The sequence below is a fragment of the Argiope bruennichi genome, chromosome 1, assembly GCF_947563725.1.
Source record: "Argiope bruennichi chromosome 1, qqArgBrue1.1, whole genome shotgun sequence".
Classification (NCBI taxonomy): Eukaryota; Metazoa; Arthropoda; class Arachnida; order Araneae; family Araneidae; genus Argiope; species Argiope bruennichi.
In genome coordinates this window covers 14,555,176-14,571,247 of record NC_079151.1, presented here as the reverse complement: position 1 = coordinate 14,571,247, position 16,072 = coordinate 14,555,176, and the positions used below count along the sequence as shown (strand labels likewise).

At 30.0% G+C, this 16,072-nt stretch overlaps 1 protein-coding gene across 2 annotated transcripts in view; it reads right to left on the bottom strand.

The window, feature by feature from the left end:
- Nucleotides 1-4,261: 4,261 nt before the first annotated feature.
- LOC129971406 (uncharacterized) overlaps nucleotides 4,262-16,072 on the bottom strand; it is a 97,156-nt gene continuing 85,345 nt past the window's right edge. For both annotated transcript variants that reach the window (XM_056085162.1, XM_056085152.1), the window contains exon 2: nucleotides 4,262-8,839. In XM_056085162.1, the coding sequence (XP_055941137.1) occupies nucleotides 6,699-8,807 (2,109 nt within the window). In that variant the 5' untranslated portion in view covers nucleotides 8,808-8,839 and the 3' untranslated portion in view covers nucleotides 4,262-6,698. The remainder of the gene's footprint in view (nucleotides 8,840-16,072) is intronic.

Sequence of the window (16,072 nt, the reverse complement as noted above, 5' to 3'; positions counted from 1 at the left end):
TTTTTTTTTTGTAACGCTCGCATTTTTTTAAAATTACAACATTTTAATATTTCAGCTTTGCTTTCATGTAAAAATTTTAGTATTTTATAATTAACTTCTTTTCATGATCAAATTTGGAACTCAAAAAATTTCGATTTCTTATTTATAAATTCGTTTTATCATTTTGTGTAATAAGCTTTTGTTCTTTTAGTGAGCTTAAAGATATTTTGAAAGTATATAAAAATTACAGAGACGTTGCCAAATGATTGCAAAACTTGTTTACCATTGGATGCATCTTTTCCAAAACCTTATTACTCAAAAATTTTCATCAGAACAACATAAAAATCAAAGCAAATGAAGAGCATAAATAATTTATATATTTATATAGCAATTAATTGATTAAGGTAATTAACTCAGTTAATCATTTTTTTTTCACTTTGAACATCCAGTCCCATTGAGTCATTGCCTTCCTAACTGGTAATTTTTTTTCCCTTTGAAAATATAATAATAAATATTCTAGATATAGAGATGTTTTTTTGTTGTTGTTGTTGTTGGCGATTGTGCAAGCTAACGCATAAAAATAATATACTAAAATGATATCGATACATTTTTGCTTTATTCATATTTATGTATTTATTTACAACACACAATACAGAAAACACCTGGTGTTTATGTTTTTCTAATAAAACTTCTTCCCGTTTCTTTCTTTATACAAAAGCAAAACAGTTTTCTCTTGTAATCTGTACACACCTTTTAAAAATCCTGAGCGAAGATAGTAGCATCCGGCGGAAGATTTATTCTCCCGGTTTCCTTTAAGGTCACGCATGTTTTCTCTCGCAATGCCAAGAGAGAAACAGAAAATATTTTTCTCTTATATACGAAGAGAACAAGAATTCTTATGCACTCCCTAACAAACGAGTTATCCAACAGAACGCCTTGCATTACATTGGCGTACAGTATTTACAAAATATAAACTTTTGGCGTGAATTTAGTATTTTTTACTGAGTCTATTATGTGAACCTTGGTGAAATTTTTGGCGATGAATTTCTGGCATGCGGTTAATAATATCCGGAAATCGAATTTGTGTTTCAGACGCGTTTTTCCCAACTTATTGAAACAAAAACTTGAAGCAGAACTACGCTTGCGGTCTCAAAAATCACATACCAAATTTGATATATTTAGGCCATTGCGTTTTTGAATGATCGCGTTTACATGTTTCTGAAAGTACAGACCGACAGACGGTCAACTCGTTGTTAGATATGGCTCAAAATTTTATAGATATTCGCACTATAGACGTTAAATTTGTATACCTAATTTTATATATTCTAGTTATTTTCGTTTTATAGTTATGGCGTTAACAAGTATCCGAATAGCCAGACAGACAGACTTCCTGTGAAAGAACATTACTCAAAATTTGATAGAATCTACAAATTTATTATAAAGACTGTATAACAAATTTCATTCGTCGAGCGCATATCGGTTTTGAGTTACCTTTATTAAAGACAGATGGACAGATGTATTTCCATAAACGTTTCTTTTGAACTCAGGGAAGTCTGAAATGGGGAGATTTGTTAAAATCTTGAATTCGTTTTTTTTTTTTTTTTTTTTACGATTTCAATACTTTTTCTATACGAGAATGTAAAAAAATTTTAAAAAATTCGAACACAACATTAGGATGAATTTCTATGCTTCGGACTTTACCAAGAGTGAGAAAGCCCTTTTTGGACTGGTATGTGTCAACACGATCATTTAAAAGCATAAGAAACTAGACGTATGAAATTTGGCATATGGTATTTATACGAAATCGTTGATTTCTGTGTATCTTTCATAAAACAAGCGAAAAAGAAGTATGTTCATCCATCCTTGAGCACATAATCACAACAAGTCATTAAGGCAACCATCGTGTTGTGTTAAATTTTGAATGCTATTTTATTGCCAGGATTGCAAGTGCGAATCGCACATTAAATGAAATCCATCATAAGCTTGAATGTTTGTCAATCTGTCTGTCAATTCTTGTGTATGTGGACATAACTCTTACACGCAACGTGCTAGATGCACGTATTTCGGTATATTATCTTTATATCAAAAATTTTAGATCTGTTCCAGATTTATGATATTATTTTAAAATGATTTAAAAAGTGTAAAACCACTTTGCTCTTTGATATCACTGTCATGAGCATTACAGATGGGACACACCTCATTTCGAATTGTACCGAACCATCTGTCTAATCAGACTATCCTTTATCCCTTTGCCATTTATAGTTAAGAGAAAGCAAAGAAGGAGTCATCTAATTAGGTAGAGTGGCTAAAACAATTGAGAGTACACCTTACTTTTACTTCATAAATCCAACTTTCAATAGAAATAACACATTAACGAAAAGTTTTCGACTTTTATATTCAGCAAGTCTAATTACTTTCACACGGTTTCAGCACTTACACTTATGCCTATGATTTAAAATATTTCTGCAGCAAATTGGATGAATCATATGTTTGCAGCAATCTAAAGAAAAGTGCTAAAAATTTGGGTTTAGATTGAAATTTCATTTTCCTGCAGGGCAATAACTTCAAACATACTGCACATAGCGTTAAAATGTGGCGCCTTTTTCATTGTAAACAGCAGTTACACACATCACCACAGTACCCCGACATCAAGAAGATCATCAGTGTTGCAAGAAGAATGGGGTAAAATATCTTCAAATACCATCAAAAATGGGTCGTATCGGTACCACGACGTTTAAAGGCCATTATAAAAGTCAAAATACATGCAACTAAATACTTACACTTTCTTTCTAAGCGAAATAGTACAAAAATTTCATTGGTGTATTCTCAATTTATTGAGATAAAAATCTGCATATGTTTATTTAAAATGCTTCTAAAAATTTTCAGTTTAGAAATTCTTCTTTGATTGCTCTTTGTTTTTACTTTAAATTAAACCATATATTATAAGTAAAAATAAAAGCATGTATGCACTTCTCGTTAATGTGTTATTTATATCGAAAATCGGATTTATGAAGGAAAAGGAAGGTGTACTCTCAATTGTTTGAGCGACTGTAGGTATTCCGAATATCAGGCTCGAGTCGTGTCGGTGAACAGGCAAATGAAGCAATATCACAGGGCGGTTATAAAGCCTTTTTCTAATTACTGTGATTGTCAAAAAATGTGATCTGGAAACTTGGATGAATTATTATGTTTTAGATACTCCCTGACTCCTTAAAAATTTTGTTTGCCATGTCACTGAGTATTCGTGGTCACATTAAATTAAAACAGTAACAAACTGGATGGACGATATTAGGCAAAAGGTCTTTCATTAAACTTTTACATATGAACAAACTTTTGGAGTATTTTTTAAACACATGATTGCCTTTTTAGACTGTGTTATGAAATTACATGGAAAAGGACTATATTAAAAAAAAAAATTATACAGTTTGTTTTGTGTCATATTTGTTGTTCTCGTGTCCATGGATTAGCAGCAAAAAAAAAAAAAAATGTTGCATTTTTTTTAAACTTTACTTTAACATTAACTAAAGAATGATACTGAACGTTTTGTTGGATGAGTTTGAATTGCATAGCATTAAAAATTGTATATTAAATTTTTAAAAAAAATCGCTAAAAATAAAATAAAAAATATTGAACAGAAATGTAACTGATATTAATCAAAAAAGTAACTTCTTGAGTTTTAAGATGATGATTATGGTTGTTTTCGAGCCCGATTAAACTTTGTTGACTTGATTTCTTTTAGATCTTCTATCTCCTGAGTGCAAAAAGTTTTTAAAGCGAGCCTTTTCTAGAGCATTTCTAATGAAATTTCTCAGCTTCATCAATTGGCAAAGCATTGAATTAAATGTAGTTGTAAAAATATCCGTCTGTTTAGTTTAATTTGAAAGCTTCTTTGACGTTAACGCTCACTTCAATTGCTTTATCTCAAATTATCCACAGGTATGTTACCAAAGACATTCAAAAAGTATATTTGAGAGAAATTTTTTTTTAAACCAGAAGAAAAGAAGAAAAAAAATATGAAACATGAAAAACAGGAAGGATGAATAAATTAAACACTGCATGTGACGAAGAAATTTCATGTTTAAATTCTTATTTGTTTTGACTCAGATATCAAAATTCCAGTTTAAAGAGAGTGGAAGAAGTAATCTGAAGCATTCGCAAGTGATTTGTTTACATTTGGTTGTTGCCATTCGATAACATGTAATAAGAGCACTTTTCATATCACGTATGTCGGCGTTTTATATATAGATAGATTCTTTGATGTAGAAAAGATACATAAAAAAGATAAAAACAAAAGAATAAATTTTTATTCAAATCCAAACAAAAATATAAGAAGACTCTTGATATCCTGTACTAAACAGAGGCACAAAAGAACATTTCAGTCCTTTGACTTAGACAAAGGCGAAGAACATTTTCAATAATGCACTTATTATCTATATAACTATATGTGGAAATATGAGGAAAAAAAGGCTGGCGCTGATCAAGGATGATCTGTAATGTGGATGCTATAATATATTCAGAAATGGATTGCCGTTAATGCTGATATACCATTATTACTATGTATCAAAATAAGAAACAATGACTGATTATTATTTTAATAAATGGAAAATTATTCATTATTTTCATACATATCAAAAATTTTAATAATAAAGAAATAATATATATCAAATAACTGAGAAAAATATAAAGAGAATTTCTAATTTCTTTATAAAGACATGGACGTATATTTCAATAATAATTCTACAAGTTTTGAATTAAGTAAAGATTTTTTTAAATGAAAAAAAAATTGAAATAAAACGTTTTTATTCATGTTTAACAAAACAAGATGAAAAAAAAAGGCATTTCTACATCATGCAGCAAAAAAGGAATGAAAAATATGTTCTGCCTGTTTTATATTGATCATTTATTACAGAAAAGACGTGATGTCTTTATCATCATACTTTTAGAAACTTGAAATGTCTCACAAATTTTTAAAAAATGTGTCTAAAAAGCACACATTTGAATATTAAATGATATTCGTAAAAAAAATCTATGCGACGATCGAAATTAATAATCAATATAACCATTAGATGTATTTTAAGTAAAACTATGATTTGCTGTGTTATAAAAAATAAATTTTGTGACAAAATTTTTTGTTATCAAAATTTATTTGTAGAAATAAATAGTTTTAATTTTTTTGCAATTATAATTTTGTTTATTTTGAAGCAAAGACATTAAACAAAAATTTATCTTATTCATTGAATATCAGCGTGAGTAATTCAAAACTTCACGATTCCTGTTTGTTAAAAAAACCCAAAGTCATATATAGTGTGAAACTTGCAGATTCGATAAATATTTGTTAAGGGACTCCAAAAATTCTGAATGTGTTTGCATTAAAACCATTCGAAAGGTAATTATATAGTTTTCTCAATAAAAATTGCCAGCCCTGAAATCATTTTTTTAAAATTTATTCATTTTTTTTCTGCCAAGTATTGAAATAGAATAATAATTAAAGCATTACCACAGAATTTTTCTTGTAGGTAGATTTTAAATAAATAATAAAAAAAAATTAGCTATAGGTCGAGGAAAAAACAAATAGTAATTGTTCAATCAAAATATCATAAATAAACTTGCTAAAATATATTGTTGATGCAAAATTCTTCTATATCAACTATATTTGCAATCTTTGCAAATGATATGCAAAACATTATATGCCTCGGATAGTTCTAACTGCTATAAATAAATCTCTCAACTTTTTTTTGGGGGGGGGGAAATGACATTTTGAAATAACAGAGACGAAAATATTCTTTTATTATGCGTCAATTTAGAAATAAAAATATAATTCTACAAAAATATAACATGCTACAACTCATTGCCATGATTGTTACATGTTATAACTCAAGGTAAATATTTTAAATGTAACCAAAATTGTAAACTTATATAATTATTAGATGTATTCTTCGTTTCAATCTGCTAGGAAAAAAAATAGCATTAGTGGTTTTCTTAATAATCTCTTATCTGCAAACTATTTCTGCAGATTTAACTTTGGTTTACATTTTGTACTTTGCATCTAGATACAGAAAAACGTTATTTACATTACAAGAAATCCTCTCGTGACTTGAAACATTGAAAATATATCATCTCAGAATTCTTGATACAAACAAAATCAATCATGATAAGTCATAAAATTTTACTCTGACGGATTAACATAATTTTAAGATTTATCTTTATACTAATAAATCTTTCGGAAGTATTTTAGTTTTGAAACTAAAAATTACTCTTAATTTCTTCCGTTGAGAAACATTTTGAAGAAAGTAAATGAACCAGTCTTCAACCATTGAATTTTTTACTTTTTGTACTCCTACATTAATTGCAGTACATTTTATCAATACTAAAGAAAAATACATCTTATTCTTGGCAAGTGAAGTTCAAACGCAAGATGAGCTTCTTGTAATGGCATTCGATCAACCGACTCTAAAAATATTAATTGACTGAGACATAAGTTAATTTCAATAATTATTTAAAACGGCATTCACTTAAGATACATTACGGACAGTGTCATATTTCAATATTTATATGTACAAAAATATATATGACAGTTTAAAGACAAGAAAAGAGTAAATTTTCTATTTTACATAACTGCTAAAAGAAAATTGCAATTCTAACTCTAATATAGGATTGCAGAAACACGCTGCCAAAAATAGTATTGCACGCAAGAAAAAATATACATAGTATAAAAGTCTTCATCGTTTGCTTTTTTTATAAAATTGGGATATATCGTAGTACATTCTTTCTGGTTCTTCTTTTCGCAGTGTTCTAAAAGCCAAGTCGTCCCGGACAACATCCGGATTCCTCCTGGCGTGACACAAAGGTTGGGGTACATTAGATGGAGCGACGTGTAAGTAGTCAGTGAATACTTTTTGAGGCGGTGGGGGCCTCAAAGGTATGCCAAAAGGAGGTTGAGGATCCATAATCTTATTCTTCTTACCAAAGTAATGTTTCCTGTACGAAAAATCATCTAGTTCAACATCAGGATAGTCCTTGAACAGAATATCTTTGCCAACAGGCACTGAAGGAGTGAAATGGGTGGAACACAACATGTACGTTATTGTGTTGTCCACTGGATTGAAACTAGAACTGGACACAGGTTTCTGTAGCTTCCTCAAAGCCATGTCGTCTGCTATCCTGTCGGGTAGACCTGATCTTCTCAAAGGTGGAGCCCGATGAGGCGTTTCATATGGATTGTGAAAAACGGGACTCATCACTTCGTAAAGTGTGTCGCTGTTACTTCGCATCAACCGGTGTCCTACTCTCTCTTGGTGGGGCGTGGGCAAATCCCGTCTTTCGGCTCGATCCAGGAGATCTCTGTCATTGAGGTTGCATTTTTTGTACATATCTTCCAATTCGCGAATTTCGCTTTCTGTTCTTTTGCAAGATTTCCGTCGGTCGTCAATGTCCAGTTCGTTGTTGCTAGACGATACGGATGGCGACTCTGAGGCAGAATTGGAAGCAGTCACACTCATCGGAGATTCGGGTCCCGGACTCTTATCGGAGTGTTCTCGATCAGGGGACGATGTTCCATCACTGCTATCACTCTTCTCAGGAGACTCGATGATGATAAGGCAAGGTTTTGTATAATTCGGAGCACATTTCTGGGACTTGTGTCTGTGAGGTTTCGGCGGAGGAATGCCATTTTCTGCAGCATAAGAATATGAAATTTTATTTTCCAAATTGTTCTGAGGATAGCTTTGTTCCCTGAAATTATCCAAACGTTTCCTGGAAGCGATTATTTGTTCTGCATCCGTAGGTTCACCGACAATGCCCAGTTTTCCATACCGTATTTGACTAAATTGATGATCATTATTATAAAAATCATCCCCAACATATGACATGGCTTTACCACTGTTGGAAATTCTGTTTCTATCATTAGCCATTACATGAGAGTGATGTGAAACAGAACGTGCACCAGGTGAAATTCGGCCGGAATCGTACCTATTCAAAGGATACAAATGGCCTTTCGATTCGGGATATGTCACTTTCGGACATAAACATCTTGGGTGTCCCTCATTTCTAAAAGCTTCGCCTCGAAATGAAATTGGCTCTGCTTCAAGACTAGGACTGGACGTAATAGATTGAGAACTCAGTCCTGAATCTAAAGGAGAAGGAGGGGAAAGGAAAGAAGAGTGGGGTGAGACCCAGTGCCACTTTCCTTGTCGAGACTCAGGACGATAAAAAGTATGGGGACTTAGGTCGCGTTCTGAAGATTCTATGAAGCAATTGTCAGGGTGCAACAATCTTTTATCATAATTGGTGAATTCCGCCTCATGAAAAGTCCTTTGGGGTTCATGCCCCGTAAAATGTTGATGTGGAACATGGCTGCTGTTAGGTTCCGCGTAGGAAAACCTCTGGCGCGGTCTGTCTTTGTGTTGAGGTCTCGGTCTGTGAAGGTAACGATTGTCATAAGCTAGCATTTCACCAAAGGAGGACATGGAATCATTATCGAAGATGTTAGTTTCATACCCTGCCAATCGATTGTTTGTGCTCGAGTTGCGGCCAGCATTATCAAAATGTTGGACTGAAGAGTGGGGACTCTCAATCAGTTGACTTCCATACAGCAAAGGTCTCTGCTTCAAAGTCATACCGTCTGTTTCTGAAGGATGAACAAACTTTGGAGATAAAACAGGTTCGGAAGCAGCCAAGCTTCTTATTCTGCCCCCATTGGTCAGATGGCCCCGGCACAAATGATTTTTAGGCTCTTCATACAAAACGTAAGTTGACTTTCTTTGCTTAGGTGCGTATCCAACAGCAGGATAGTGAAAGTCTTCTTGATAATAAGCAGCTAATCGGGCCATTTCTCATTAAACCATGGCAACTAAGACAGAATCTGAAAAAGAAGAGAGAAACAAAGAATTAAAACTTGGAAAAGAGAACATTTCAAAATGAAATTAGCATGGTTTTTGCATTAAGAGCATAAATTTATCTTTGTATTATCTTAAAGCCCCCTCCCCTCAAATTACCATTTATCTCAGTTTCATTTTTGTATAACTTTAGCCTTAATTTTAATAATATTTTAAACTTAATTTGATGCACACAATTTGTTTTCAAATGTTATGATGAAATGATTCAATGATGAATGATTCAAACTCATTTATCAAAACACTCAATTGCATGTTTTTACCAATTATTAAATCCATTGTAGGATTTTCACTTCCTCTTTTAGTTTGTATAAAACACTTTTTAATTTCATTCACACATTCTATATTAATTCTTTAATAATATAAAAAATTCTTTAACAACATCCAAGCGAACAAGCTAGTTGTCAAAAACAGCTCGAATGAATTAGAATTAATTCCATAAAAGAAAATTTACAAGAAAAACATAATAATCATAATTTTATTCGTGAATAACACAATTTTAATCACACGTAAAGAAAAACAGCCATCACTTATGTTTGATTAGCAAGAACATAAAAATTTAGGAATTATTCTAAAATACTTGTTTTTCTATTCAGAAATCAAAAAGAAAATCCTTATATAAACAAGAATTAATCCCCATAAAAAATAAAGTAACAAAAAATTCAAAACTGTTTGAAGCTTGTTACTTTTTTTTAGAAATAAAATTTCGTATAAGTGGCTTCAATAACTTTATTATCAATGATATCGACTGGAGTTAAAAGAAAATATAAGGAAAGGAAAATGCTCTGTTACCCAATAAAAAACTATCAAATTATTATTTTAACACTATAAAAAAAAGTCAAATTTAGATAAAATGATTTTTGAATACCCATTTCCTCTTTCGCGATAATTTAGAGCATGCGAAGATAGAAAAATGTTTCCTGTCTTTTTTTCTACTTGCACCAATTTATTTAATATTATTCTAGAACTGTTTTAGTTTAAAAACAAGGGAATAACTTTAAAAAAAACTTTAAAAGTGATACCTTAGCTTAGCACCTATTTTAACTTGCAATATTGGTAGCATAATAAAAACTGGATACGTCACTGATATAAGTGGGTTTTTGTTTTTACTTCCCTACATTCAAAATATATCTCTAAAAGAATAATATGTTTAAAAAATAGGTCATTCTCATCAGATATTTGAAACGCATTTAATATATTTTTAATAAAAGTGTTATCTGCGAAGTGCGGTATATTTATCTAAAAAAAATAACTTTTTAAATTAATATTTAACTTGATTTAATAAGCTCAATAGTAAATTAAGTTCACCAGTTTCCTGACAGCAAGCTTGAAAAGTGTAATGAATTACAAATAAAAGACCAAAAGAGAAAAAAGTCCTGAAATAAATGTTTAAAGTTTCAATTTTTTAAGCTGAAATTTAATTTCTAATTTAAAAATGTTTCTTAAAAAAATCGTAGTAATTACTTGACATTCGCAGAAAATGTGGATTTGAAATGAAAATTGTTTTTAAGAACTTGCTAATAATTAAAGGTATTCTTATATTCAATTTCCAATTTTTTTTAAAAAATTCATTATAATAAAAGAACAAATATTACGAAATAAAATTAAGCTAGAACATACGGTGCAGTTTAGAAAATGTTGCAAAACAAGCTGGTAAACATGTAATTCTCCATTAGATGGCGACACTGCCCATTTACAAAAAAAATTCTTGCATTTGCTTGGAAATAAGCGTATTTTTCCCGCGTTACTCTCTAGTTAACATAAACTCCCGAACATCTTCATGACTTTGTCGAACCTTTAAATTATCAAACAAATCGTGGAGAATATTGTACAATATATATCTTGTGATATATTGTCAATATTAAAATATTTAATTGATAGTCACTTAACTTTCTCTTTTCTTCAGCATTTGTTTGCAACATTTGAGGCTCTTATAATGATTACTTATAATATAAGTACAGTTACGATCATCCCAAAACATTTTTATGTAAAATATTTCAATTCACAAAATTCTGTTATCGTCTGCTCTTTTATTTTTTGTTTAACGAGAATAACAATAGTACCAAACCATTTTTAAATCTCAAAAAATTACAGACAGCAACTACCAAATTTAAAAAAAAACAAAAACAAAAAAAAAACACGGAAAGTTTGACTTTTCTGCAAATTAATAATTCTTTAGAAAATGATACAGATTTTAACTGAATATTAAATATGACAGCACTGAAGATAATATTCTTTTTTTTATATGAAAATGTGAGTTTTACTAGATAAAAAAATCAATAACTATTATATAATGAGATGTCACGAAACTTTCACTCACTTCGTCATTATTTTCATATAGCAACTATGAGCATATTTTGAAGAAAATCAATTCAATTCTTTTAGTTTCTTTAGATGCAAACTATTCATGCATTTGAAGTCTCTTTGACTACATTTAAAAAAAATGGATATGATATCGAAAGATTAGATAATATATCTCTCTATTCTTTTATTTTTAAGAAAAATGAATTTGAATAATTTCTTAAATTAAAGCTATTTGCAATTCCTAAAGTCAGTAATCCGATTAGTGTATATCGAAAAAATAAATCAAATGGAAATAATAGTTGCAGATATAAGCAGCATATCGAATTTCATTGATTGTGTTTATGAGCTATTGCACTTAAATACATACGAGAGTAGAGAACGACAGACGATCAACTGATTTAGTTAAAAGTTTTATAAGAATTTATATTTTAGTTCTAAACTTGTGTACCAAATATTATCTAACTAGCTCTTTGCGTTTTATATTTATTGAGTTCACTTGTACTCGAACCATTAGACAGATTTCCTGGAATTGGTTTTATCTTAAAATTTCTTCGTATTCTACAAATTTCGTTTAAAGTCCTCAAATCAAATTTCATATGCGTCATTCAAAGCGGTTTAGAGTTATACTGTTCACAGGCAGATAGACTGAAACGTCAAATGTTTTTCTAATTCAGGAAGATCAGAAATGTGGGGATTCGCCAAAATCTCGAGCTTCGATTTTTTTGACAATGACAATATTTTCTCTCTATTTCACATATGAGAAAGTAATAAAGAAAATACATCAGCCAAAGAGTAAGCAAAAACACCATTACCTTTCATTCAATCAATGTACGGGAAATTTGGCAGAGGATCGACAAAAGGATGAATTATAAATATCGCCCGTACAGATCTTGAAAAGGTTTAACGAAAAACGAAAGCCTGTCGATTTTGTTTTCAAGTGTTTAATGAGATACCGAAGATGAAAGCTGAATGTTAAGAAGGCTCTCGAACGCAATCAATCAAATTTAAAAGAAGCCTCATGCCTGCAGGACAAAAATTGTACACTGGTTTTTAAAAAAACCACAGGGAAAAATCTTCTCTTGAACATGATGAAATTTTTGATAAGGAAACCCGAAAGCCTTTAACAAGTTATGTTTATATATGTATGTATATATCTTTAGAAGGATCGATGTTGAACTCCAGCACAAAATTGAATGAAGATATAAAGGTACATAGATATGACATAGATTTATAAAATAAAAGAGTTAATAAATCTCTATTAATAATAAAAGAAAAAGCGAGTATATCTGCGTGTCTGTCTGGTTTGCTCTGCATACTAAATCGTCTATTTAAATTAATTTAATCTAATAATCATTATTTATAAATAATCTAAATATAAATATATAATAAATTAATCTAATCTAATAATCATTATTTATAAATAATCTAAATATAAATATATAATAAATTAATCTAATCTAATAATCATTATTTATAAATAATCTAAATATAAATATATAATAAATTAATATAATTAGTATAAATCATTATTTATAATAATATTTATTTATAAAGAAATATTATTATAAATAATCTAATAATCATTTATTTTATATGATCTAATTTCATATTAATATATTTTGAAAGGGAAAAAAATGTGTACTTAAGAAAAATTTTTAAATTTTTATTAGAATTTTAATTAATTGAAAATGAAACGGGAGTTGGATATTTTTCCGCTATAACTTTCGAAAATATGATCAATGACAAATTTGTATACAATTTTAAAAGTAAAAATATTATCCTTTTAACGATATAAATTTAGTTGTTTTGCATTTTTTCTATATATTATACATATATTTATATATACATACATTTCCTAATTTTCGACAGTACTTTCTATTGTTGTTATGAAATTCAAACTATTTTTATTGTTCTATGAAATATTTAACAACATGATTTTTTCCATTGTTGAATGTCGAAGAAGAAAGTTTCTTTATTACTTATGGAATTTAAATGAGGAATAAGACGAAGATAGCGTGCAAATTCAAATATATTACAAAGACATTCTAGTTTTTAACGGTACTATGAAATCATGGTATTGAACCCCGTTAGGAAGATTCATGTCCATTATAGACAGAAGAGATAACTACAAAACAAAATAGTATGGCTTTAATGTTCAAATTAATTGATAGTTAAAAATATTTTGTTGGGACAAACGTGGGCATCATTAATATGATATTTAATTAAAATTAAATCAATCAACGTTCCCGGAAAAACAGTTGATTGCCAAAAGCAGCTGTTCAAAATATTTTTGGAAGTAGAAAAAATATAAATACATCTCTGAAGAAACAGATTAGGCAATTTATATTTCTCACTTTATATAATTTATAGCGATTATTCTTTGTCTATAGTCTATTGTTATTATATAGTCTCAGGATAAAGTCGGTAAAACGACCCAAAATTCTTATGTGAAAATATTCAACAAGATGCGATTAGATAAATTGGCGCAAAAGAACATAATCTGAAAAAAATATTTAAAATACTTTTCGATATTATTTCTGTAAATATATTTTGAACATATGAAAATTAAACTGCAGTTTAACATTGGTCATTTGGCTAGAAACCAGCGAATTTACTTTTTTCTTTTTCCCTATAAAAAAGATTTTTTTTTTAATTCTCCATTCTTCTATATGTCATTTTTATAGTTATTCTTATAAAAACGACACCGACAAAAACTTTTGATAGCAAACCTATATATAGCTTTATTTATGAAGATCTTCTGTTTGATGAGTTACAGCTTTAAAATACGCATGAATCGATAGAAAGTCAATCTTTTAAGGAATTTGGTCCAAAATTTATGCACGTCTCCAATTCTGAGGATAGTATTATAAGCTGAATTTTATTTTCATTGATTGTATTTTATATTGTTCATATTTACAAGGAGAAACAAGACAACAAAATTTTATAGATATCTTCCGTTTTTATGTAAAGAGCATATACTGCATTTCATATTTCTAGCTCAATGTCTTTTTTATCTCTCTTGTTCACAGAGAGAGACATATAACCCCAAAAATTCTTTTTTCGGACGTCTAAAACGAAGAGATCCAACAATATCTTGAGATCATTTTTTTTATAATACTTCTTTCGTGAATATTCATATACGGAAGAGTGAAAAAGCCCATAGCAATTATTCAGAAATAAGCTTCAAACTATCAAACATGTACATTGAAATTAATTTGAAATTACTTGAGACAAGTAACAATCTTAAAAAAGATAATTTTAAAGTAATATACAACGATAAATCTTCTTTTCTGCAAAAATAATTCCCGAAATCCTCTATGCATTTAAAAGGTTCCGATGCCAACATCATTCATTAAATTCAATAACGAGATTTTAATGAATGATCTCGCTTTGCCATGCGTATAAGTAAAAGGAAGATTGTTCAAACATATTGTAATTCTCTTCAAATAAAAATCATTTCTGTCTGGTGAACACCATTTTATTTTATTTTCGGACACATTTTTTGTGCCTCTTCAGGTAGACTGTTACAGATTAAGACACCTCTCACAATTGGGTGCCACGTCTAGGTCACAGAATCGTTCTTACACACCAAACGTTAAGAGACAAAAAAGAATTAACAAAAACTTCTTACTCGACAGATACGCCATCTATCGGCGTGAAGCTGTAACACATATTTATTAGCAAAATTCTAATAAGATATTCAAATTCAAAAAATTCTTTAGTCACTTACGTTTTAAAATTAAACAAATATAAATACTGTTAGTTTCTTTTACTCAAAAAGTCATTCAAACACATTATGCATTACTTCCAAGTTAGTATGTATTACTTCGAAGTTTTCAATTCCTATTTCTCAGTAACTAACAATTAGAGAATTATTTTGTGATGACACTTGAAATCGTAATGAAATGAAGAGAACATCTGAACTGATATCCTCTGTCCAAACTTCCAAACCATGCATGTGATGTGGGCCGATGCATGTCATCTGGCGAGAAGAAGAGTCGAGACAGGTGTCAAGATGGAGTTCGAGAGCGGTGACATGACGCCATGGTGGTTTCCCGTACCATATTTCGCTCGGATTAATTGTTTAAGCATATTTTATTGCTTTAAAAATACAAGCCTGTGTTTTGTGTGTACCTGCGAGTTTCGTCGATGCGTGTTTGTTCAAAATAAAAATAAAAAGTTAAAAAGCTAATGGCGACTGGTGTTTTTGGATAACCCAAGACAGTATAACATTTGAAATTTTTACTCTCGGTCAGATAGTAAGAAAGACTCCCAAAATGGCCAATTCCTTCCAGATTTCGCATCATTCCAATGCGAAGAAATGTAAGAACTGAAAACTGCTCAATTTTTTCTGGGGAGTATCTTCTATAGATCGCTACTCCAAGCGAGACTCTGCCAGCAGAAATATGAAAATATCTGCCGCGTTTTATTACAATGTTTCTAGAGAAATGTTCAAAATCTTCCACAACCAAAATCTAAAATAAGTCACTGAAAATGGCATTCCTCGTCATTTTTTCATTTCAAAGAAATCATTTGATCGCTGCTGGAGAAGGAAGTATTTTAATCTCAAAGAGCTCTTTTAGGTTTACGATTTATGAAGAGGCAACTCATTTATTCCTTTAACAAACAAGACGCTTTTTGAAAAGTGGAAGGAAATATGATAGCGGTCAAGAAACTCATTTAAAACTAGAGCACCCAAATAGATGTCTTTTCAACCGAATAATTCAAATTTGCAAACAAAAACATAAACCTATTTTAATATCTTCAAAACTCTATTATCATTAAGTCAATTAATTTACCCTCAATTTTTATTTCTCATTAGTGGTAGCCCAATGTAAGAAAAAGTTAAATTCAAACTTACGTAATATTTATGAGACATAATACAATTAAATCCCCGG